The sequence below is a fragment of the Fusarium verticillioides genome, chromosome 4, assembly GCF_000149555.1.
Source record: "Fusarium verticillioides 7600 chromosome 4, whole genome shotgun sequence".
NCBI classification, from domain to species: domain Eukaryota; kingdom Fungi; phylum Ascomycota; class Sordariomycetes; order Hypocreales; family Nectriaceae; genus Fusarium; species Fusarium verticillioides.
This window is the reverse complement of record NC_031678.1, coordinates 4,116,838-4,139,997: the sequence shown is the minus strand read 5'-3', so window position 1 is coordinate 4,139,997 and position 23,160 is coordinate 4,116,838. Positions and strand designations below refer to the sequence as shown.

Sequence of the window (23,160 nt, the reverse complement as noted above, 5' to 3'; positions counted from 1 at the left end):
GAGTTCATTTCTGTTCTGGGAATACCCACCGTATAAGGGGCCGAGCGTTATCTCCCCTTTGACATCTTAAAGCACAATCAGCTGAATTAAAATCTACAAAATCATTCCTCTTTAATCACACTTCAAGATGCGCTTCTATTCGACATTGGCTTCTGTGGCTTATCTTGTCTCTCGCGTTCAGGCGCATTTGCCCCACTACAGGCATGCGCGAAACGCCAACGCTTTGACCGTCTCTTTGGAGCCTGTGTTTGGGCAAACGGCTCAAGTCAATGTCTCTATCAAGAACGACGGACCTACGGATCTGAGTCTTCTCAAGATTGGTACCATTCTTGACGAGCGACCTGTCAAGAAACTGTCATTGAAGGACCAGAGCGGCATGTAATCATCCCAACACGACAGCCAAGTTCCTAACACAAGGCAGGAAATGAGGTACCTTTCATGGGTATTGAGTTGAGCCTATACTATGATGGACTCAATACCAACCACTTTGAGACGGTCGAAACTGGGTCCTCCATTTATAGAATTATGGACTTGTCCACCATGTACGATTTGAGGGCAGGTACATACTCTGTATATGCCGAAGGTAGTCTCCCCGCTGCTTCGAAAGAATCTAAGAAGCAAATACCCGTTTTCTTCAAGTCCAAGGCTCTCTCGACGAAGATCACCAAAGCTTCGTCAGCTGAGGCGAAGCAAAAGGCATCGAAGCGTACCATTCTCCAGGAGGACTCTTGCACTGCTGAGAAGCTTGAACTCACTGCCAACGGTATAAAGAACTGCGAATCGCTTGCCCGGGCCGCAGCGAAGGATGCATCTGACGTTCACTCCACGAGGTTCGTTGAGTACTTCAAGTCAAACGAGACCAAGACTCGCGAACATGTCACAGGCCGACTCCTTGCCGTCGCTGAAGAGTGCTCCACTTCAGACAGTGGCAACACACGAGTCTCTTGCCGCGATGAGATTGGATACTGTGAGAGCGACGGCCCTTTGATCGCTTACACTACCTGGGTCAACGGCTATGTCACTATGTGTCCGCTATTCTACAATACGCTACCCCCTTTGCCGCAAAGGTGCCACAAGCAGGACCACGCCACTACGACGATCCACGAGATGACGCATGCTAGAGCCGTATATGAGCAGGAGGTTTCGACTCAGGATTATGCTTATGGCTATGAGAACTCTACTGCATTGGATCCTCTGTCTTGTCTTTACAACGCTGATTCGTATTCTCTTTACGCCAACGGTACGTTCACTATGCTCCACGGTCCTGTTCCTGAATTGGATGTGCTGACAGTCCTCAAGCGGTTTACATGGATTGTTAACAGTGTCAGGTATGACACAAAGCGTTCCACCAATGGCGGAGCTAATTCCTGTCTACTAGGGTCATAAATAAGCACCAATTATGCAATGAGTGAAGTTTCTTGAGGGAAAAGCTATGTCACTATTTCTAATATGATAGTAAAATCCAAACGCGAAAAGATCATGAGGAGACTGAAGGCCATGATGCCAATGTGTCTTCATTATACACACAAGTCTGACCACTCATCGTCCTATCCAAATATGTGAGGGGGTAACTGCCTCGTATTTTGCCGCTGGTATTGTCATAGAGTCACGAAGAGCTTGACGAGCCAATGTCACACAGTAAACAGTTCAAAGTAGTTATGATAGCCTGCTATTGAGTGTGATATGTAAAAAGAAAATATGTAACATAGAAGTATAAAAGTCCTTAGTTCTTCCCTTTCACCCCAGATGATTGATCCGGCAATTTAGTTTAGTTGACGTGGGCGTTGAAGTTGGTGACAGTGAGCTTAGCATTGCTTCCACTATTGATTGGTTAGTATATGTCTATCAAGGTGAAGCAAGGTTGGCTTACGTGAAAGGCTCGGTACCGAATTGGAAGGCTGTAGTTGCAACGTTAGTGAGTGGGTGAGTAATAGAGTGCGGAGATACATACTGAGAAGATACTGCCTGCTGGCGGGGTAGCTCTGGCTGTTGGCAAGGTAGTTGAAGAATTGCTTAACATCAGAGTTGAAGTTGTTGACGGGGCTGGGGGCGACGAAGCTGAAGACCTTCATGCTTCCGTTCATGCCCACCCAGAGATCCCAGCTACGACCCTCAATGTTGACGGTGGTCTGCTTAGATCCAATAGGCTGAACGTTACCATATCGGCCGAGCCTATCCCAAAACGCATTAGTCACCCCCAATATCCGATGTTAGTCAGGGGCACTCACCAGATCATGAGCTCATAGTCACCACTGGAGGTGCTATGGTTGGGGTCAGAAGCCGTGAAGAGATCGTAGGCAACGTTGGCGCGGACGTTTGTGCCACTGTAGGACCAAGCCGCAGCAGACTGCATGTTGCTGATGGAGCTGACGATGCGCTTGTTCGTGATCTGGAGAGCAGAGTTGGGGTACGCCTTGACGTTGTCCTGGCCGCCGGACCAGGTCCAGTCAACGTGCCATCCGGCGCCGTTGCTGTTTGACCAGTCGATGTAAGTGCACTGAGATCCAGAGCCGGAACCCTGACCCCAGCGGTTGTTGTTGAACTCATAGCCGCCATTGGCGTAGTAGGAGTATTGGTCGCACAGAGACTGGGCGAGGGCGAGGGGGGCGAAAAGCCCGGCGAGGAAGACAAGAGAGCCCTTCATTGTGAGTTTGGTATGAGATAGAGTGGTTGTTCTTGGAAGATGGACAATGAGTTACTATTGATTTGAATCTCTGATGAAGGACTATATTCTCGACATCTTATGCCTTCCTTTATACTCATCTCCCAATGGAGAATTTCTTCACATGCTATACCGAATTGAATCACGGAAGTTTCTCCGTGAACATATCAAGGCCTCGATCTGGAGCTCATTCATCTCAACTCACAGTAGTGGCCAGTTACGATGAAGCTATCGTACATTCAAAGAACATAGTCGGTCCTTTTCCAAAGTGCAAGGCTCACTTTCTTGCAGACTAACGGAGCTTTTTAAACATGAGCCGACGGAATTCCCACCATCTTGGCCATAGCTCTGCTACCTACGCTGGAACCGAGAGACACCGAAGTGAGATGGACCCCTGCCACTGTCAGTCTGAAACAAACGCAGATTAGTACACCATTTGTCATCGCCCTGGCTTCTTGGTAGCGTTCTCCACTAATCTCGGCAATCCTTGGTGGAATCGGGGGTTGCATCCGGAGCTCTGGATAAACTAACATGCTCGTTCCAGCTCGTTCATGGCAGTTTTCCCGCGGGAGTGATGCCATGGAAAACAAGCCCCCCTGGCTTATACATGGGACTCCTGCCAGACTCGGCGGTCGACTCCCTAGTCGGCCTATCACGAGGTCTACCAAACGGAGGTTAGACTCCGTTCTGAAATGGGACAAGTTCAGAGTGTCGGGAAGCGAGAACAACTTCAGGAACAGGTTTGGGAAACGGTCCAACGGGCCGGGAAAAACGTCAATCATCCTGTATTTGGAGGTCAACCCAACTTCATAATCGGCCCATATATGCCAGGTCAAAGTCTATTCTGCTGTTCCTTGTATGGTCGCTGATATGATAGTTGGGATGACGATAGGGCTTATCATCAAAGCCACGCAGCCACGTTTCAAGCCACGGAATGTGGGGGATTGCGTGCTCTACCCGGGAGCAAAAATTAACTTATATATTCCAGAGGAACGCTTCTCTTGTAGACACTGTTGAAATCACCCTATACTCGTTTTATCAGCTGTTACCAACTCTTTGCCAAGAAACGGTTAAATTGACAAAATGTTAACGTAGCAGTCTATTTCACTTCCGCATTTATTTGCATCTGGTATGTAGATCGTTGTTGTCATTGCATCTAAAGACTCAATTCCTACAGGCGCGCATAGACTCACAACACGAGCTCCGGAAAAACACTGTTACCATGATTGGCAAATACTTGGCCATGTTATACATTTCAAGTATGCTATAGCCATCACGCCGTCTTTAACAATTCTCCCGTTGCAGCCTCGCCCCATCAGGAAAAACTCCTCCGAAAACGAGGCAGCTTATCGATAAGCCCAAGAGAGCATTCAGCTCGGGGTATTCACCCCAATGGTACGCAGTTTGCGATGTCAAAATTTCCCGGGAGAATTTAAGGTAATGCCTCTAATTTTACGCTTGTTTGGCAAAGATTGCAGGCGAAATTTCAGTGCCAGCGTCCAAGAAACAGACCTCCTCAGCAATTGATGGAAAATGATCTACCGGCTAATAATGAAACTATTGCTGTTTCGAAACATCCCCATGCAAGTCTCAGTGTGACAGGGGATGTAGCCCTCGGACCCACAGACTCCGGATCCCTCATTCGACCATTGATGGACATTGTCGGCTGTTTGGAGAAATGGATTGACTACCGGGTGAACTTGTTTGGAACACGCATGACAATGATCTGTGCAGGATGGCTCCTTTGGGAAACCCCTGGTGAGGAGTCTTCAGGGCTGGCACGGGTGAAGCTTCGGCAGCTGGAAATCAGGGCAACGTCTAGTGATACGAGAAGTAGTATATAATGATCTTCAATTCTTCACCTTCAAGAGATTCGATCCTTCTTCTTCATCACACAAGGATCTGCTAGACAGAACCAACAACTCTCTTCTCTTCTTCTTTTTCTTCTCCACCAGGAATCTCCAAGAATAGGCTCGGTCCTTTCGTTCACGATGAAGTCTCTTCTCACCCTCACCCTCGCCCTCTTCGCCTCAGCTGGGCTCGGCGACGCTGCCTCAGCTGGCTGTGGCAAGCAGCCTCCCTCCAGCGGCGTCAAGACCATGCAGGTCAACGGCAAGAACCGCGAGTACACCCTCCAGCTGCCCAACAACTACCAGAACAACAAGCCCCACCGTCTCGTCTTCGGCTACCACTGGCTCAGCGGCAACATGGGCAACGTCGTCCAGGGCGGTTACTACGGTCTTCGCAACTTGGCTGGCGACTCTACCATCTTCATTGCCCCCAACGGTCTCAACGCTGGTTGGGCTAACCAGGGTGGTGAGGATATCACCTTTACTGATCAGATGCTTGCTTTTGCCAAGCAGAACCTCTGCATTGATGAGAAGCAAGTTTTCGCCACCGGCTTCAGCTACGGTGGTGCCATGAGCCACAGTGTCGCTTGCTCCCGACCCAGTACGTCATCACCCTCATACCCTCCTAGCCCTATATATACTAACCCTTTATAGACGACTTCGCTGCTGTCGCCGTCATCTCTGGTGCTCTCCTCTCCGGCTGCAACGGCGGCAACACTCCCGTCTCTTACCTCCACATCCACGGATCCGCCGACAACGTTCTTAGCATCCAGCAGGGCCGCCAGCTCCGCGACAAGTGGATCGGTACCAACGGCTGCCAGCAGAAGCAGGTCAACGATCCCGCTCCCGGTGCCCAGAACTACGTCAAGACCTCTTACACTTGCAGCCGCAAGCCTGTTACCTGGATCGCACACGGTGGTGGCCACGTTGGCGACCCTACTGCCAACGGCCAGAAGTTTGCCCCTGGTGAGACCTGGAGCTTCTTCAACGCCGCTGCTGGCACTAGCGCTAAGCTCCGCTGTTAAATAACCTGAGTGTTTGCAGACTCTGAGGACAGCCAACGTGTTGGCTATCTGCAAGCCTTACACTCGAGAAATGGGGAGGGAGATCTTACATTCCTTGTACATTGCAACCTGGTGGAAGTATTATTATATACAAATGGTCCAATCCTACCGAGGGATCCGGCACATCCTTCACTGTACATAGTTTAAGCACCTTGGTGGACTCGGATGACAATACATCACAGTATATACTCGCACAACATGAAGACGCGTGATGATGAGATTTAAGAACATGTATAAGTAGTGTGAAGCATTGTGTTCAGCGACAAAAGAAATTATGCAATTTGAGGCTTGATGCCTGTTGCTCTTAGTCCATCCCGAAAGTCCACCCTGCTACTTTGAACATTCACTAAACGCATAGCATTTCCTGTCATAAAACACCGAGGCCTGTTTCCCTTTACCTGACGTGACACCAAGGCTCTTGAGGTTCTTCCCATAAAGCTGACACGTCTTATCCTCGCCATATCCAAAGCTCAAACACTGCTTACTCTTCAAGCAAGTTTCGGCGCAAGTGCTCACACTCTTCACGGAAGACGCAGTCCCGATAATGGACCTGGAGGGGACACGGGCCTTTGCCACATTTCTCTTGCAAACTGAACGTGAAGGGGTCTTGGGGTTGGCGATAGCTGAAGGAGTGCATGCTGGGGCAGTCTTCTTGGATGTTGTGGATGCTTTGGCCGGGCTGACTTTATCAGCAGCAGATTGGGTAGCTTTGGTGTTCTTCGTGGTAGCAGTTCCAACACTCGAGGTCTTGGTTGGCTTCTTAGCCTTGGTGGTGGTAGGTTTCTTACTGGTAGTTGATGTCTTGGGCTTCTTATTCGAGTTAGCCTTCTTATCACCGCCACTGGAATTGCTCTGGGCCATGTCCTTCTGTTTAGTGGACGTCTTCTTGTCAGTCTTCTTCTTGGATGTTGGGTCAGACACGGGCGCTGGCCGCGACCCAACACAATCAGCGAACAGACCACTACCACCGCAGTCCATTCCAGATCCAGACATACCGCCCTCATCATCAGATCCATCATCGCCAGTTCCGTCATTGACGTAGCCAATGCAGCCTTCAGCGATGGGGTCACTCTCCATGGGATCAATGAGAGGAAACTTGTTTGTGTTGTCACCAAGTGTGATAAACGCCTCGAGGGTGTTTTCGAAATGGATGTTCCAAGCGATGCCGTAGCAATCGCCATCAACGTCAGTGACAATCTCGCCGTCATCAGTGACTGTTGCGCTGACCTCGAAACTCCCTTCTAGTACCACTGACGGCGTATCGACAACTCCTCCCTTGGCTATCCACAATCCTTTCAAGACATTGAGCTTGACGCCAACACTAGCAGGGAGGCCTAGAGAGGCTTCCATCTTGAGCTCACCAGTAGCTTCAGTTCTATGCGTAAACACCGGTGTCAGACCATTGGAGTGACTATTGCTTGAGTCTAGCAGATCAATCAAGATGTCAATGTTTTCCCACTCAACAGAAGCTCCGATAAGTAGGGTGCCAGTTGCTTCAATAGTCATCCCAGCTTGAACATCGAGACCGATATAAGGCCCAACAGTACATAGAAGCGGAATGCCAAAGTTCCAGGGAGAGAATTCGGCGACAGGATATGTCCATTCCTTCTCATACGTGACGAAAGCCTTGAGTCCAAGGTTGAGTCCAGCTTTGAACTGAGCGTTGAACTGGATCTGAGCTTTTGTTATACCATGGATAAGGCTGGCTTCAATGGTTCCGGTAAGTGAAGCCTTGCCGCCAAATCCACACTCGACGCAATAAAGGATCAGACCGTAGGACAAGTCGCGCTCTGAAAGCGTGGCGTTCTCCCAACGCTTATGATGACCGTTTGGGTCGGCGACTTCGCCTTTTTTATATGAATCATCCTCTTCTCCGCCTTCTGAGCCCCATTCAATGAGCTTCGCCGCATTTGGCCATGGCGCGTCTTCATCTGTCCCAAGGAGCTCTTCGTTATTGAGATACTGAGACCATTCGTAGGACCAAGTCTCGCTCAGGCGCTTTTCAAGCTTATGTGGCTCAAACATCTGTATCAAGTCAGTTCAAACTCGAACAGTTGGCAGCGATGATTGCAACTCACGGCTCTCTTATCGATCGCCCGCCGGACATTTAGTGTTCCGATTTTGCCGAAGTCGAGCTTGAAGCTCTCGTATACATCTCCATATTCAGTGGTGGAGCCCTTAGCAGTGAATGCTTTGGTGGTATCGTTGAACGTGATGGATTGAGAGAGAAACAAGTCATTGGCATGATCTTCGCCGCACCCATCCACAGAGGTGATGAAGATGATCTTCCCAGCGCCCTTCCACTGCCCCTTGGCATAATTATAGGCAGCGGAATTCGATATCACACCGCTCAATACACCCTTGGTACAAGATACACTCGAGATAAAGATGGAGTGGTCAAGAGGAATGACGGGGTATCGAAAGGTAAAGTTGGCCTGAGAGAAGATGGCGTTGTCGCGCTTTCGCATGCGTTTCGACCCGGGCTCTGAGTCTGGTGTCCCAGCCCAGGCTAGAGTGACTTGTTTATCGAGGTTGAAAATTGAAAAGTCCTTTGGGTCAACCTCTGGGGGAATGATGGGTTCGAGAGTTGTGCTGTTATCGCTAGTACTTGTAGCGTTGGCATCATCTCGACGGTTGAGAATTGGAAGGTCATAGCTTGGAGCGGCAGACGCAGTGAGGATGAAGAAAGGAAGGACAATACAAGAAGCGAGATGCTTGGTGAGGATCATGATGAGCAAATAATGCTTGGATGCACCAAAAAGCTGATGCACGGGGGTGAAATGGAAGAGAAAAGGAAATATTACGGGCAACATGCAGAACAGCGCGAGACCAGGACGGGGAGTCTAATAGCACCTCAGGAAGCCAAGGTCATTCCGTCACATCGCGATGGCCCCTGCAATATTGCTGAAGCGGTCAGATTCACAGTGACCAGCATTGTGACTATTCCCAAAGCCCATCACCAGTTCCATACGTATTCATGAGCGGTCCGGGTACGGTGTGACGGACAAGCCACCTCTGAACAACCTGGTCACTTCGTTCTTCCTTGTGATAACTATACAAGTTAATATCCATAAAAGTCTAGACTCCAATATGCATTTTGAAAGCAGCATCTTCTAGTTCAATCTTCCTACTTTAGCTTTCACGACCCTAATGCATATCTACTTCGCAGTCAGAGTATGGCCAAAGAAAATGTCACTAATCGAATTCCAAGCGTTCCCCTGTGTGCAGCAAAGCCATGCCTGATCTGAGACTGGTCACTACGGACGTTGGTATGCATGGCTGAGCTAGCATTGTCCCGGGCCGCCACGTGCGGACCGTGCCCGAGGCAAGGACCTTTATCGCCGAGCCCGAGTTCGCCTACGAGTGGCTGAGATCGAAAACAACGAATCGGATGTATCGACGAAGGGTATTTATGCATATAGCAATAAACTATCGATGTAATAAATGGTGGCCGTCAACGTGGCGCAACTATTTTAAGGTTGTCTAGTCATTGCTTGGACGGGAGGTAAGCTTAACTACTCCCAGTCTGGTGCTCACCTGGAATGGGACGCTGAACCGGGTAAGTAAAAAAGCTGGTTTGAATAAGCCATTGCTTGATTTTGCCAAGCTTGATCGTTTACGGAATTTGGTTTGCTTTGTAATGGTCGTAGACAAGACATTGTGCTGGGTAGCTGGTATGCAGCCCGAACTAACTTTATAATAGTGTTGTTTTGATTTGATAGTCACCACAGCTAATGGCTCACATCACGCGCCTCACATACGTGAAAATGCATGCGACCTAGAAAGTCACTAATGAAGACTAACTGAACTTCTTATCATATCGTAGATAAAACTACACTTCTTGTTGGAGAATATCTGTAGTCTGCGGTATCAATGGACAAGACCTGAGCTCGACTCAGGTTCGATGCCCGTTATAGATGATATTTACAGGGAATCATAGACTTCAGAGACAGTAGAAGAATAGTTATTTACCATTAAGATAATGGGAGACCTTATCTATTGTGTTCTCCCATAAATTGACGCGAACCTTTGAGCTGGTGAATCCCTTGATAGGGTAACCGACCCTTTGCTATCATGCCGCTAATCATTGATTGGCTCGCAGTTTATTTCTAAATCTGGCCAAGACACGAAACGTGGCTGACCACGTTTTGAGAATATGGGGAAAATCGAGCTAGACGAGGTATGGAAGAAAGACTACTTTCCCATGTTCACATTCCGAGGCTCGGGGTATGGACAACGCCATCGCGGCCGACCCTTCTTCTCGAGAAATTTTGCGCTAATGTACTTTTGTCTACAATATTTCTCTCCGTTCTTCGGAAAAGGGGCATTGCCGTTTGCAGATCGCCGTAACTGTGTAAAGGCTGCGAGTCTTAACATTCTCGATTTCTAGACTGCGTTTTAGGGAGTGGCGAAAACGGCATTCATATATATGGAAATTGTAAGTACTGAATGCTCAGTTTCCAGATAACATCCCTGTATATAATGACTGGTGCTAGGTAATCCTTCTATCTATTGAACAGCACACGAATACTTCCCCTCTCCCCAATCATCACATATTTGCGATCCGCCATGAAGACCACTCTCCTCTCCGCACTCCTTCTCCCCCTTCTCTCATCATTCGTCTTCGCGGTCGACGACGATGACGTGACCTGCCAGACGAAACTCGGCAAGGAGTCAGTCGCAGATGTCCAGACTGTCACTGTCACCAAGACAGACAGTGTAGCCCCTACAACAACCAACACCATAATTCCAACAGTGGTCAAGAAAGCCAATCAATGGTCAACAATCACAGTGTTCTCTACAAAGACCTTTACCGTCACAGGCAAAGGCGGCACCGACACTTTCAGCACTACCACTACGCTGTTCAAGGTGGCCACTGTTGTCGTGACATCTACTTCTACTAAAACCAGCACAAAGACAGGCACAAGGACTTCAACGTCTACTACTCAGATTCCAACTACTGCCGGGTTCAAATTCATCTCAGACACCGTGAACTCGAGATCTCTGAATGCGCAAAAGCGTGACAGGTTGTTCCAGAAGCCTCATGCTCGTGCCATAATCAAGCCTGGAATAAAGGCTTTCAAATTCCCTTCAGAAGTCCAGTGTAAGTTCTCTCCATCGTTCATCCGCATATCTACGGACATTTGATTGACCTCTCTGCACAGGCACCAAACTCCTTCCAAATGCCAACACAAAGGTTGTCCAGAAAACTGGCACTCCAGTTACCAAGACTGTCAATAGTATGCAGACAACGACTATCGTCAAGACAATCTCTACCACTACAACCCTCATTCCCAAAGATGTATCTGTCACCAAGTCCTTCACCACTTCCATGAAAGTCACCACCTATTCCACCAAGTGGAAGACAACAACAAAGTTTGCCACCGCCACCAAAACAAAGGTCATTTCCGGTCCAACCCAGTACGCAGCCTGCAAAGAAGCCAACATGTTTGGCCCCGACTTCAACAGTGCAAGCACAGGCTACTATGTCACCAACGTTCTCAATAACGGCCCAGGAATCCCATCTGACTTCCAGATCGTTGCGAATGGTGCCAGCAGCGCTGAAGAGTGCTGTGTCTCTTGCATGCAGTTCACTGGCTGCGAGACTTGGAGTTTCCGTGCTGCTAACCGCAACTGTTTCCTTTTGTACCACGCTGGCTCGACGTGCAAGTCACAGAGCAATCATCCCAACTACTTCATGTCTAAGAAGGGCGCTGATACTGGTGCTGGTTTCGTTGTAGGTAATGGGAAATGTGGTTTTACTTATAGTGGTAACAGCGATGGCTCGGTGTTTGCCGTTGATGCTTAAGTTCACATGTAGATCGTTTCCTTTATCATAACAATGAGGCATGGCCAACATATAATAGCAAGAATAAATTGAATTCACCCAAGTATACCATATCTACTTGATATCATCGAGTAACCCGAGTCTTTATACACCAGTGAGAACATACAGCTCTCCAGTAGAGTCACTGGTTAGGAACAGTCTTCCGGACTTGTCAAATGCCAGGCCCGCTGGTCTGAAGCAGCCTGAAGGACACTTGCTATTATCCGTGTTCCACATCAGCGGCACTTCAGCTTTAGGGTCGTCAGATTCCGGCACTGGCTCACCGTTGGCAAAGTCCACCTTGCTAAGGCGATAACCATCACCAGGGTTGCGGTTCCTGAAATCAATTTGTGAGTACTTGTGAGACATGAATCATATCTGGGGCACTTACCAGCTTCCGTGGAATGCAATATATGCCGCACTACCGTCAAGAAACTTGATGTCCAATGGCGCGAGATGGGATCCGAATGTAATTCTTGGGGCTTGCTTCTCCTGGCACTCCTCATCTGTGAATCCCAGATCTGTCTCGCCGTCTGGTGTACCAGCAAACTGCTTGCCGACCTCTGCTCCGCTGGGGTAGTCCTTAATATTGGAAGTGTCGTAGATGGAGAAGCATCCCGGGTATCCGTAGTTGGCGCCATACCGAGCGCTGGAGGTGTCGTTGGGAAGGCCGTGGAAGTTGAGTTCCTCACCAGGATTGGTGTTATGAACATCGACGTCGCCGCGGTAAAGGTTATCGACTGAGTTCTCAACGGACCACTGCAAACCGAGTCAGTCAACAGCCTGTCACTAAGCCAAACATGATGGCTGAGAAGATTTACTTACGACGTTGCCCGTAGAAGGGTCCTCTGCCCAGCCGACACTGTTTCGAAGACCCCAGCCAAGTACCTCCGCCTCACCATACACAAGAGGAGCATCCGCCGCCAACAGCTCGTCAATCTTGAAGACTCTCACCTGACTGCGCACAACATCTTTATTCACAGTCTCGACGTCCAAATTGCCATCGGATCCGCCAGCCACGAGCAGCAAATTAGGATTTGCAGCGAGAGGGATCGTAAGAGTGCGGGTGGAATGAGTCGAAGTGGCACTCATACCCGTGATGACGGTTCGACGAGACCCTACAGTGCCTTTGGAGGCATCGTAGTCGTAGGCATACACCTCGCTGGGAGTAGATACGAGAATGGTTTTACCATCGGCGGTCAGAGCGATGCCGTGGTTTAGCTATGTTTAAGCCTTCTTGTTACTACTATATCCTCGCCGCTGAAGAACATGCAGGATTGGAGAAACGTACATTCGCATTGGAGATCAAGGCTTTGTCAGAGTCGATGCAGACATCTAGATCTTTGCCATCGTCGAGGACAACCCTCCTCACACCCTTGCTGCCAGCCTCGGCGATCAAAAGATTTCCCTCGGTATCGACAACGAGGTGTCGAGGGCGCTGCAGGCCGGTGCGTAGGAGCTTGAACTCGACGCCATCAGCGGTAGCGATGCTGGCCGTGGGGGTGAGGCTGCATTGTGCAGAAGTGAGGCCAACAAGAGTGGCACCGGCTGCTAGGAGTAGCTGCGATAGACGTGTCATTGTGGTCCTTTGAAGGAGTATTCGGTGTCACAAAAAAAGGGTGCGCTGTTTTGCCGGAGGAGGGCGACTAGTTGAGAAATATATATTGATGGGGGTCAATCACTGCCTTATGCATCACCACTAGCATCCCGCCCTCCCCTACCATTCACGGCAACAAATCCATGAGTGACATCATCCCATTCTTCAGAGACCGAGAGGGGGCGAGAGAGAAAAAAAGTCCCTACTCGATTCAACACATTGTCCCGTTCCCGACCCTTGCAAGACGTGACATCGTCCAGATATTGCCAAGACCACCTTCCTAGCCGTCCCTCGAGGATTCTCCACTCGGGCGATAGTGAAAGCGAAGCAAGCGGCATGCGATATAAGCTTAAATGCTTATAATGTTAAGCTGTCAGCCACCCGAACCCCCCCAGCCTAGCGCTGCTAACATCGCATCCCAAAGACACCTTTTCTCGACTCGACAGCTCCACATAGTGTGCGAAAGAATTGTATTTATACATGCATCCACAACTTGGCCTTGGAACCCGCTCCATTCTTTGCTTTATCTAACTTCTCAAGATTGCGCTAATCCTTGATCACTTGCCAAATCAGGCAACTATCGGCCGGTGCTCCGAGAGCCCAATCAGGCAGGCATTAACCACGACTCCGATGGAAGCTTCTCTATTAAAGTTTTTGACTCCAGCTATTCTCTTACTTCCCGGCAATATTCCTTAATATGAGACTTAATCTACGGATAAAGAGGGTATTATACGTCACCACATCCTCGGTAATATTGTCTGACAATGCCTGTCTCGACTAAGTTCTCACTGCTGAGTCAAGACTTTAGCCACAAGCCTCAACTGCAAATAACGCAGAGTTCTAAAGTAAATCAACCAGCTCAACGAGTTATACCTCATAGTGTACATATACTATCCAATCAGGCCATCATTCTTCTTCGTCACATGGCACGATATCTCTCATACTCGCACTCGTCGCGTTCTCCTGTCCACTGTTGATCATTTTATTCCCAGACTTACTCCTACCCTATGCAGTATGGTTGAGTAATTCACGTCATTGGTGGACGAGCTTCCATTGCATGGTAACTGAGATCTATAGAGGTCTCAAGGTCTGCCATGGACTTGTCTCGTTCGAAACGATGGACCAGTGCTGTAGACAGTCTGTGGAGATAGCTCGCTTGGCTTTCACTCCCTTGTTGACAACTTTCAAGTGCATTTTGTGCCAGGTCAATGGATCGTGCCAAGTCAGAAGCTTTTCCCAATCTTTAATATCTATTGGTGAATATGCTTCCGGTGCACGATACGACTTCTATCCGCATGCGATCTCTTTCTGGAGTTTGGCTCAGTACTCTCTTCAAGATCCTGATGGCTTCGTCAAGATTTGCCAATCGTCCTGTCTGCCGATATTTTGTAGCAAAGCTGGACCCTAGAGTGGCTAGGCATCTTGGCTAATCTGTGGATGCCATCGGTGTGGCCTACACAGCCTTTTGGGCAAGCTTGATAGAATCATCAAGATCACCCACTGACCCTGACATAAAATAGCAATTACCTATGGCGGTACTGAGATTTTGGAAAGCATGTTCTCGAGATGGGTCATCGTGTTGGGCCAGTGGAAGATTAGTTTTTACAACCTTTATCGCCTCCTCATGGTCTGATACTGATCTAGTTCTCACGTACCGCTGGCTCAGTCGGTTTGCAAGATGAAGAGATCTCCCTAATCGTCGTTGGTGATCGTGTACTGGCAATGAAGCATTTCCGCAAGAGTTGATAGGTACTGCGCTTTATGGGAGTAACCGTCTGGTAGGCTGTTGACGGACTGTCTCACATGCCCTAAACTAAGCTCAAGTTCTTGGACAGTGACGGAGCCAGTAAAAGCGACCGAACCAATCAGAACACGGCCGAAATGGTCTACGTACTCTGGTATATCCGGGTGAACATCTGGGCATTCTTTGACAGCTTCTTCAATGGCCTTGTGAGAATTTCTCTAGGTATCATGATCGTTTATATCAACAGGTCATATAGCATCTAGGATAGAGTATCGAGATAAAATAGCCGGCCTAAGCAACCCTTTGGGGCTAGCTCCGAGGCTCGACGAGCTGCTTTGATAGCATGCTCAATTGTGTCAGGGAGACCTGAATGGCAAAACTGATCCCCCAGTGTTAGGGTAAGGCTGCAGTAATAGTGCGGTAAATTGGTATCGCGATCTCATGCGACAAGTATGACAGTTTCAGCCATATCCGCTGGCTCTTCAATTGCATGTTTCTCTCTGGTATCGTGGAAGTGGTTTCGCAACACCAGTGCGATGCTGTGCATATACATTGCCAGACCAAGGTCATGCTGATCTTCGGGGCTGTTATCCAGCTCTTGCTGCACCGTGTTGCCGTACACTGCCATCGTCAGCTCAAGCATCAAGAGCTCAGAGTTAGCAGTGAGTAAACGCAAATATTCAATCAAAGGTTTTCCTGGATATCAAGTCCTAAGATGTAAGAAAGATATAAGAGGAGAGTCATCGGTCAGAACGCATTGCAGCCTAATGTGTCGTATAAATTGATATCACGTGTCTTACTCCTAGCAATAGAAAGCACAAGCCATAAATAAGTACCCTTAGAGGCTATGTAGCCAGGACACTACTGTAGTTTACTTCTCGTGGTTAACATGTAAGACTCAATAGAAGATGTTCCTCCAGCTCAGTTCAATACTCTATACATTAACTTAACCTGATGGGTTTGGTGAAAGAAGGCTCTGCAGTGACCGCTTGGCCTCAGCGACAATGAAGGCCTGGATCATAGTACAATTGCACTCTGAATGCTGCAGTAATAGACTTCTGAGATCCAGCACTTCCTCGGTCAACCTATTGCAGCGGGCCCTTAACATGGCATTCTCCCCTTGCAATTTCTCCACATAAGTTTCCATTGCCTCTGCTTCATGGTGTTTACGGTTTCGATATTTGCGCGCAATGTTCCGATTCCTCTCTCGAATACGCGAGGCTCTATCTTGTTCAGAATTCTGGCTTTGGTCGCCTTTGCAGGAGTTGCTTTGCTTTGCGACAGCTGTAGATTTGCGTGACTTGGGCTTTGCTTGCTGTTGGGTTTTGGACATTTCGCATGAGTATTCTTCTTGAGCAGGCTGGACATTGTCGTGAATGCCGTATTCTAAATATGGTGTTGCTGAGGAACCCTGGCTGTGGACTGAGTTTGCGGGAGCTTCTGTTTGCACGTCCCCAGAATTATCTAGCCATCTCTGACAGAACCAAGGATCGAGCTGAGTCATATCATTTGGAGCATTGACTAGTGCACTTGATGGATCAAGGCCATGGAAGCCGAGATGAGTATCGGGGGGTGATGGAAAGGCAGGGTACCCCGAGGGCTGATGCCACGTATTTTCGACAAAGCCAGACGGAAAAGGATCCATGGTAGTCGCTATTTAGCCAGCTCTCTTAGTTTCCATCCAAACTGCACAGAGATAAAAGATATACTTACTATGTGATGTACTTTGATACTGTTTGTGTTCCTTGTATAAGAAACTTGCAGCTGTGTAGATCAGATACTCGCAATGCTCTGCTAGTGTCCGTGCAGCCACTAAGGCCAGCCCTTTTGTATTCCCTCCATTACGCTCCCCATCAGCAGTCATGTTATCTCCTTACTCATCTCCGGTATCTGAGATGGAACGTCACACTAAGCGCAAGGGTCATGCCAGGGGTTGGTGGTCTAGACCGTCGCTTTTCCCGACTCGAATCTCAGAACGCATTCTGGACAGAAAGCGGAAACATTTTTAGCTTGCAGCTGAGAGAACCTGTCTCACCGTCATATGATGATGGCAGTAAGCCACAAATTTTTGTCTTCAACGATTCCACTTCCGAAAATGGACAGAGTCCGATGCAGTGTTGCCAATGAAGCTAAATCCCCGTTTAAAGTCTGAAGTCAACCACGTACTCGGGATTCAGGCAACGATTTAGGGGTAGTCATGGCGTTATAACCATAAGCAGCCACATGCTCACAGGGAACTAGATTATTCGGCGAACAGAGCACTGCCGCAAAGTCGGGGTTTAGGCTATCACGCCACCCGGTAATTGAGATTTCGATCCTCACATGACTTGTCACTTGATCAATCGCTTGATAAGAATAAAATGCTCAGTTTTTCGGAGTTGCGACTCCGTTGTACGGGACTCGGCGATGCAGGAAGCTTGAGAGAAGATACTGGAACTCAAGTATCCATAGCAGTGAAGCAATTATACTTCCTTGGGCTTACCCCAACGACATCAATTGTGCCACGTTAAGTGATAGAACCGGGAGTTTGGCGATACTCTAATTAAAGTCTTACGATGCTTTCAAGTGGCTTGGCTCTACTGCACAGGGTCATCTTGGGACATCCAATCATCGTTTTAGTATTAGCACTCAGCAAAAAATCAGCTACTCCCGGCAAAGCTGAAAAGGCCAAGATACGCACTCTTTGCAACAGTAAAAGAGTCAGCTTGAAGCATAAAGACAAGGGAATTCAGAGCAACTCAAACCGGGCATAAGCCCACGCATACAGTCCTTTATATAGTTCTTCATACAGCAAGCATATGGCTCTTAGACGTGTTCTGAGTGACCATCCTTGACTCATAACTATCCGATCCTGAGCAGAGGTCAAAGCTTCACCAGTGCCTCGATCTTAGGTGAAAGGAACAACAACAGGAATCGGGAGCTATGGTATGCTGGGCTCTCCAAAAGCAATGCCGAACATGAGATCGCAGCACCCTGAACGCCTCAAATGGGAATAGTTGTCAGCTCTGCCATGCCTGGGGATGACTCGACAGGGATGGGAAGTGTGGTGGTCGGCAAGGGAGGGGAGCCTGGGAAGCAACGGGCAGTTAATAGGTATGTAATTGGTTATAGAGGACTGGAGTGAAGGCTATGTTTAATCTGCACAGATCAAATAAGGTCACTGAGTTAATCTGGCTAGATCTTGATTTCCATAGCTAGCACTTGTTGTAAGGCCATTTTTGATGGATGAGAGGGCATTCCCAGTTGAATTTCGCTGTTTAAGCTTTTGGGTCCCGCTTCGTGATGACGTGTCCTACGGCCCGGTCTGGACCTCAGCCCAGCACAACCCAAGGACCGGTCTAGACCTCTCTTCACAGCCAGAATTGATTCGCTGAAGCGGGGAGACGGAACTTGCCGCAAGCCCGGCTCCCCGAAGCCCTCATGTTGTTGAAATACAATAAGCATACTTGTAGGAGGATTAACCCTGTCAAAGGGTCGCGAACGTACGATCGATCGCCAAGTCTCAGAATCGGTCGACATGGCACGCGGTAGACTACGCCACGATCTCGGGACAGGGCTGGGCCATTGAACTGGGTATTTTAATTGCTGCGGTGCTTCAAGTCGCTGCGCACCACTACAACGAGATTCATTTAATAGCCAGGAGGTGCCTGTTGTCTTGAAATCCGAACCACTAGCAAACCGATTCATCTGGCAGAGGGCCATACCAGTATAAATCGCTTGATCAAACCAACAATCAACCCAGCAACTACCACCTGCAGCTCCAAATGGCCGCTCTGGAATTCGGTCGAGCCTCCAACACCCTGCATCAAAGCGCTGATGAAAATCAGCCGCTAGTAGGTCATCCCTCACATCCTTACCGTCATCTACCCAGCACTGCTTCTGCTCTAGCTCATGATCGTGCCACCCATGTTGATCAAGAACATGAACTATACTGACTCACACCAATCAGATGCCTCTTGACCTAGCAACTGAGCAGGGTAAGTGGCCACCTCCTTCCAAGCTGACACTTGTGTCCTTACTCTTTAACAGCAACTGCCCAAACCCTCCCGTGGGACGTGGATGAGTACTTATCTGAGTACTTATCCAACTCGTCCAGTTCACCTGAGCTTCCTGATTATGTGCAAGCTTGCTACCCTTTCAACTACCTGCCGAGCCCTACAACAATGCCAAACCACGACACCGACATGTTCTCTTATACAAACAGAACAATTGAAGGTTCCTCTGCGATAGACCAACGGGCTATGTCAGCAACTCAAGCGGTTCAGGTCCCACAGATGACCGATATCCAACTTCGAGCCGCTTCACGGAAACCTAAAAACCGCCGATATAAGGTGACCACGGACACACCAGCACACGTCCGAGAATGCCATCACCTCGCCGAGAAGCAGTACCGTACCCGACTCAAGGCGCAGTTCGAGAGTCTTCTAGCAGTGCTGCCGGCGTCCAGAACAAACACCCTAGCTGATAGAGACAGCTCGCCAAGCTCAGGGCAGGTCTTGAGTAGGGGTCAAGTACTTGACCTTGCACGGGAGCGTATTCTCGAGTTGGAAGAAGAGATTGGAATCATGAGGAGCATCGCATCTAATGGATATCCCCTAGCGTGATGTGTTCTGGTATGGCACTTCTCTCAAGCAAGGGTTTCAAAGTCTTTATAGATTGGATGTTAGGGATCTTTGGACAAAGGTTTTTGGTAGCGGGGGATTAATATTTGCTCCCGCAAGTCTGGAGGTTTTGCATGACTGCTTTTGTGATATTAAGGCTGGTTGGACTAGGCAGAGTGATGCCTACGCTACGGACGAGAAAACACCTGGGAATAACATATGTGACTTTAGAGAATATGATCAATATGTTGAGATTGGTCGGCCACTAGTATGCAATGAGGGACCTCCTCTAGAATCCAGGGAAGTCGAACCTCTCCTCCGGCTCTTGGTCAATTGCCCCCTCCTCTCGCTCCAATGCCCCGAGCATACTGATATTCAGACGGTGAAGTAGCGGATCCTCCTTCAGCAACGCTACCTGAGCAATTATATCCTCCAAGTCCTGTTCTACATCATAGTACCTGCCCCTCAGCGCATCCTTCGCAATACCCGTGGCGAGAGCTACACATGACATACCAGCCAAGTGCGGCGAGCCAGTGAACCTTTTCATCCACTCTTCAAAGCGGCCCATAATTTGAGGGAACTCTCCAAGCGCGCTATCTTGATGGCCATCTAGTGGCGTAACGCGTTCCGTCAGCATATGTCAAGAAAATTGATAGGACCAAGTGTTCACTGACCTGCTGTCTTCATGCCCGAACGCACCGCGCCTGGATGGATCGCGTATAGATTGATGTCAGATGATGGAGCAACTTCATCAACTTCGGCCTGGAGGACGCTCGTCAACTTGATCAGAGCAGCCTTGCTGGTGCAATAACTAATGTTGAATGGGAAGTCTACAGTAGCCGCCTTGGAAGCGATATTGATCACGCAGCCTCGGCGTCTCTCAATAAAGCCCGGTAACACTAAACGCATCAGGACGAGTGGTCCGTTGAAGTTGATCGCCATGTCCCGAAGGAAGAGAGCAGGATCCTGCTTATGGAACTGTGTATGCGCTTTAGCTTAATTCTTATGCCTGGGAAAATACTTGGGACAGGACACTTACCACGCGGATACCAACAACTCCAGCGCCATTAATAAGGACATCTATATCACCTACAGTGGAAATTGCCTGTTGATATCTATTAGTGACTATCCCGTGGCTCATTGTTGGGCACGGCATACTTGTTTCACCAGCTCCTCGCATTCATTGGGGTTCCCGACGTCGCAGCGATGATAGTGTACTGCATCAGCACCAAGATGCAAAAGCCGATCCTTGGTAAAGTCTGGCAGGGCAGGCTGTATATCGGATAGGAAGAGACTGGCACCGGCAGTAGCAAAGCATTCAGCGGTCGCGCCGGCAATGGTACCCAGAGCACCTACTAACAGTTAGATAACAAGAACAGCTTTTTCGACGAGCATAGCCCGTTTCCAAGCTGTGTACCAGTGATTAGAACATTCTGTCCTTTTAAGGAGTTTCTGAACTTTGATGGATGAAGGAAAGGATAGATCTCATTGTGAATGTGGGGGGGCTGCTGTCCTGCCATATTGATAGCAATTGTGAAGTTGGAAGCTAGGAAGTATAGTGACAGTCTGATGGCCTTCACACTACATCAGAACAACCAAGTCGAGTCTTTATAGTTCGTAGATCCACTATCTAGTGCTGACAGCTGGGTTCCTTAACAGTGACGAAAGGTGTTCACGGGTCCACCATGCAACCAGGGTAGAGTTCCCGAACACTGGGCCAGATCCGATACCCTTCCGACTTGATTATACACCATCTTGAGGAAATGACAGGTGAACAGCGGATATGGTGGACTCTAGGTCAATTCGGAATGCGTACCGGTTTACGTAGCTTGAGAGTACCTTGTTTATCTAAACGCGCTACTTATCTAGTCGCCTCGGGTTTGCCTCGGCCTTGCCGTTGCCAACCAAGATCACCTCCTCGACATTTTACACATTAATCCTCCCTTCTTCTCAGAAATACCCACGCTCAATGTCTCAACACGTTCTTCCGGGTGGAGCATCTCCAGTTTGTAATTTCTCAGTACTGTAGAGAGCACCTTCAAAATGTTCATCATCGCCAGGTTCTTGCCTATACACATACGATGCCCAGTACTGAAAGGCGACAAGTAACTCTGGAGCTCCTTGCCGTTGGGTCCGAGGAAACGATCTGGGATAAACTGATCGTGGTCTTTGCCCCAGACCGATGGGTTGTGGTGAACAACGTGGTTTAGAGCGAAGACAACGGTCTTTCTCATATTAGACTTGGAATTCTTTTAGAAAGTTGCTCAGTCTCACCTTCTGAGGTACTTGTTGTCCCTGGATCGTGAATCCACCCAGAGTCATAATCTTCCGAGGCAATGGCATGGTGAACACTGGGTTGATTCTGAAATTTTCATGTACGCATGCCATAGTGTAAGGTATGTCTTTCTCGAGGGCCGCGAAGGGAATGACTTGACCTGTATGACTAGACAAGTTCGAGTCTAATTCTTCAATTACCTTGTTCAACATCTCGGTGTTCTTCAACAGATGGGAGAACAATAGTGTCAGTGTTCCAGAGGTTGTATGAGATCCAGCGACACTGCAGCTTGTGAGAATATGGCAGGAAACATAGACAAAATCACTTACACCATTGCAAAGGCCTCGGTATTAATGTCCAACTCAGTAAGCTTAGACCCAGTCTCAGAGTCGACGGCCGCCAGTAAGGACGAGAGAAGATCCTTACGATCGCTGGTTCCAGCCTCAATTCTTTGCCGGACGCACGCCGCAGTTAGGTCCCGAAGCTGCGCACGAGCGTTGAGTAGGCGTTTGATCCATCGATTGGGGATGAAGGGTAGAACCTTCTTGATCCACGGGAGAGCCTCTGGCGTCATCCCCATCAAACAAGCAAGATAGATATGGTCGTTGATGGGTGGTAGCCGGGATACATCTCTCTCATTCTGCGAGTCGAAACTCCTGCTGAAAGCGAGCTCACCAAGCACGTCAAAGACGTAAAAGGCAATCATGTCCTTCAGATCAAACTCCTGGTTAGTGTCACAGAAATTATCAAGGCTTTTTCTAAGTTTCAGGATATGGCTGTCAACGAAATGCTCCATCTCCTTGATAGATTGCAGGGAGAAAGCATGGGCCATTTGGCGACGCCTGATGGCGTGAATCTGATACTAGACTTAGTTAAAAGCCCATTTATGGACAAAAGTTAGCATACCTCTTCATCTTGTGTTCCGAACAAGTTAGGATTGAAAGCCGTAAACCCATCGTAAAACCCTGTCTTCTGTAATTGTCGGCCTGCCTTGTAGATGGTATTAACGGCATCGGGATTTCGAAACGACAAGTCATTTGGCCCGACCCGTACGACTTCGCCATACTGCTCATGCAGACGAACAAGCGTATGAGGGAGATGTAGGTTCCAAAGATTGTATGTCTTCCACAGGTTGGTGAGCGAAGCGAGGGGCGGACCAGGGTACTTGGCGAGCGGGTGGAGGTAGCGATAGTAAACAATGTATCCAAGCAACAAGAAGCCGACCACGGTCGACGTTTGAAGAAGCATTGGCAGGCCAATGGCCCAGTTGGTAAAAGATTCAATCTTGAGTGACATGTCAGCCATGGAATGTATAATAAACGTAAGGAAGAAACAAGAAGTTATAGCTCCCGCGTTTATATTTACTTTACATGATCTACAGGCTCATCTGCTTACACATCTATCCCGACTTACAGCTTCATTCGGGAAGCATGGAGGCGGAACTAGCGTTCTTGAACACCACGGAACTAGCGTGTGTTCGGAACTAGTGCATATCCCCGCAAATTTAACTGCCGATAATTTAGATTCAAGACCGTCGGAT

General features: G+C 48.6%; 9 protein-coding genes across 10 annotated transcripts; 4 read left to right on the top strand and 5 right to left on the bottom strand.

Moving 5' to 3' along the window:
* Window positions 1-127: 127 nt before the first annotated feature.
* Window positions 128-1,386, top strand: FVEG_12487 (hypothetical protein; the record flags this gene model as incomplete). Its single annotated transcript, XM_018901829.1, has 2 exons — window positions 128-320; window positions 422-1,386. The coding sequence occupies 2 exons, from the start codon at window positions 128-130 to the stop codon at window positions 1,384-1,386; spliced, it is 1,158 nt and encodes a 385-aa protein (XP_018760413.1).
* Window positions 1,387-1,768: 382 nt separating this feature from the next.
* FVEG_12486 (murein transglycosylase) lies at window positions 1,769-2,644 on the bottom strand (the record flags this gene model as incomplete). Its single annotated transcript, XM_018901828.1, has 4 exons — window positions 1,769-1,820; window positions 1,871-1,898; window positions 1,952-2,172; window positions 2,229-2,644. 4 exons carry the CDS (start codon window positions 2,642-2,644, stop codon window positions 1,769-1,771), a joined length of 717 nt encoding a protein of 238 aa, XP_018760412.1.
* A 2,009-nt stretch (window positions 2,645-4,653) lies between these two features.
* On the top strand, window positions 4,654-5,772 carry FVEG_12485 (hypothetical protein; the record flags this gene model as incomplete). The annotated part of the gene is made up of 2 exons (XM_018901827.1): window positions 4,654-5,113; window positions 5,167-5,772. The coding sequence occupies 2 exons, from the start codon at window positions 4,654-4,656 to the stop codon at window positions 5,535-5,537; spliced, it is 831 nt and encodes a 276-aa protein (XP_018760411.1). The 3' UTR covers window positions 5,538-5,772.
* Window positions 5,773-5,906: 134 nt separating this feature from the next.
* On the bottom strand, window positions 5,907-8,305 carry FVEG_12484 (hypothetical protein; the record flags this gene model as incomplete). The annotated part of the gene is made up of 2 exons (XM_018901826.1): window positions 5,907-7,601; window positions 7,655-8,305. The coding sequence occupies 2 exons, from the start codon at window positions 8,303-8,305 to the stop codon at window positions 5,907-5,909; spliced, it is 2,346 nt and encodes a 781-aa protein (XP_018760410.1).
* Window positions 8,306-10,145: 1,840 nt separating this feature from the next.
* Window positions 10,146-11,385, top strand: FVEG_12483 (hypothetical protein; the record flags this gene model as incomplete). Its single annotated transcript, XM_018901825.1, has 2 exons — window positions 10,146-10,680; window positions 10,742-11,385. 2 exons carry the CDS (start codon window positions 10,146-10,148, stop codon window positions 11,383-11,385), a joined length of 1,179 nt encoding a protein of 392 aa, XP_018760409.1.
* Window positions 11,386-11,508: 123 nt separating this feature from the next.
* FVEG_12482 (hypothetical protein) lies at window positions 11,509-12,982 on the bottom strand (the record flags this gene model as incomplete). Its single annotated transcript, XM_018901824.1, has 4 exons — window positions 11,509-11,740; window positions 11,795-12,162; window positions 12,229-12,624; window positions 12,695-12,982. 4 exons carry the CDS (start codon window positions 12,980-12,982, stop codon window positions 11,509-11,511), a joined length of 1,284 nt encoding a protein of 427 aa, XP_018760408.1.
* Window positions 12,983-15,467: 2,485 nt separating this feature from the next.
* On the bottom strand, window positions 15,468-17,021 carry FVEG_12481 (hypothetical protein). Its single transcript, XM_018901823.1, has 2 exons — window positions 16,458-17,021; window positions 15,468-16,397 (listed from the first exon to the last, which is right to left on the bottom strand). Exons 1-2 carry the CDS (start codon window positions 16,606-16,608, stop codon window positions 15,691-15,693), a joined length of 858 nt encoding a protein of 285 aa, XP_018760407.1. The 5' UTR covers window positions 16,609-17,021; the 3' UTR covers window positions 15,468-15,690.
* Window positions 17,022-18,216: 1,195 nt separating this feature from the next.
* Window positions 18,217-20,970, top strand: FVEG_12480 (hypothetical protein). 2 transcript variants are annotated; one of them, XM_018901821.1, is made up of 3 exons: window positions 18,217-18,577; window positions 18,694-18,721; window positions 18,774-20,970. In XM_018901821.1, exons 1-3 carry the CDS (start codon window positions 18,509-18,511, stop codon window positions 19,346-19,348), a joined length of 672 nt encoding a protein of 223 aa, XP_018760405.1. In that variant the 5' UTR covers window positions 18,217-18,508; the 3' UTR covers window positions 19,349-20,970. The 2 variants fall into 2 exon arrangements, with proteins under 2 accessions (XP_018760405.1, XP_018760406.1); XM_018901822.1 differs by having other exon boundaries at window positions 18,217-18,721.
* FVEG_17280 (hypothetical protein) lies at window positions 19,635-22,916 on the bottom strand (the record flags this gene model as incomplete). Its single annotated transcript, XM_018906532.1, has 8 exons — window positions 19,635-19,954; window positions 20,020-20,323; window positions 20,385-20,450; window positions 20,504-20,697; window positions 21,426-21,570; window positions 21,620-21,902; window positions 21,950-22,476; window positions 22,527-22,916. 8 exons carry the CDS (start codon window positions 22,914-22,916, stop codon window positions 19,635-19,637), a joined length of 2,229 nt encoding a protein of 742 aa, XP_018760404.1.
* Between the last annotated feature and the right edge of the window lie 244 nt (window positions 22,917-23,160).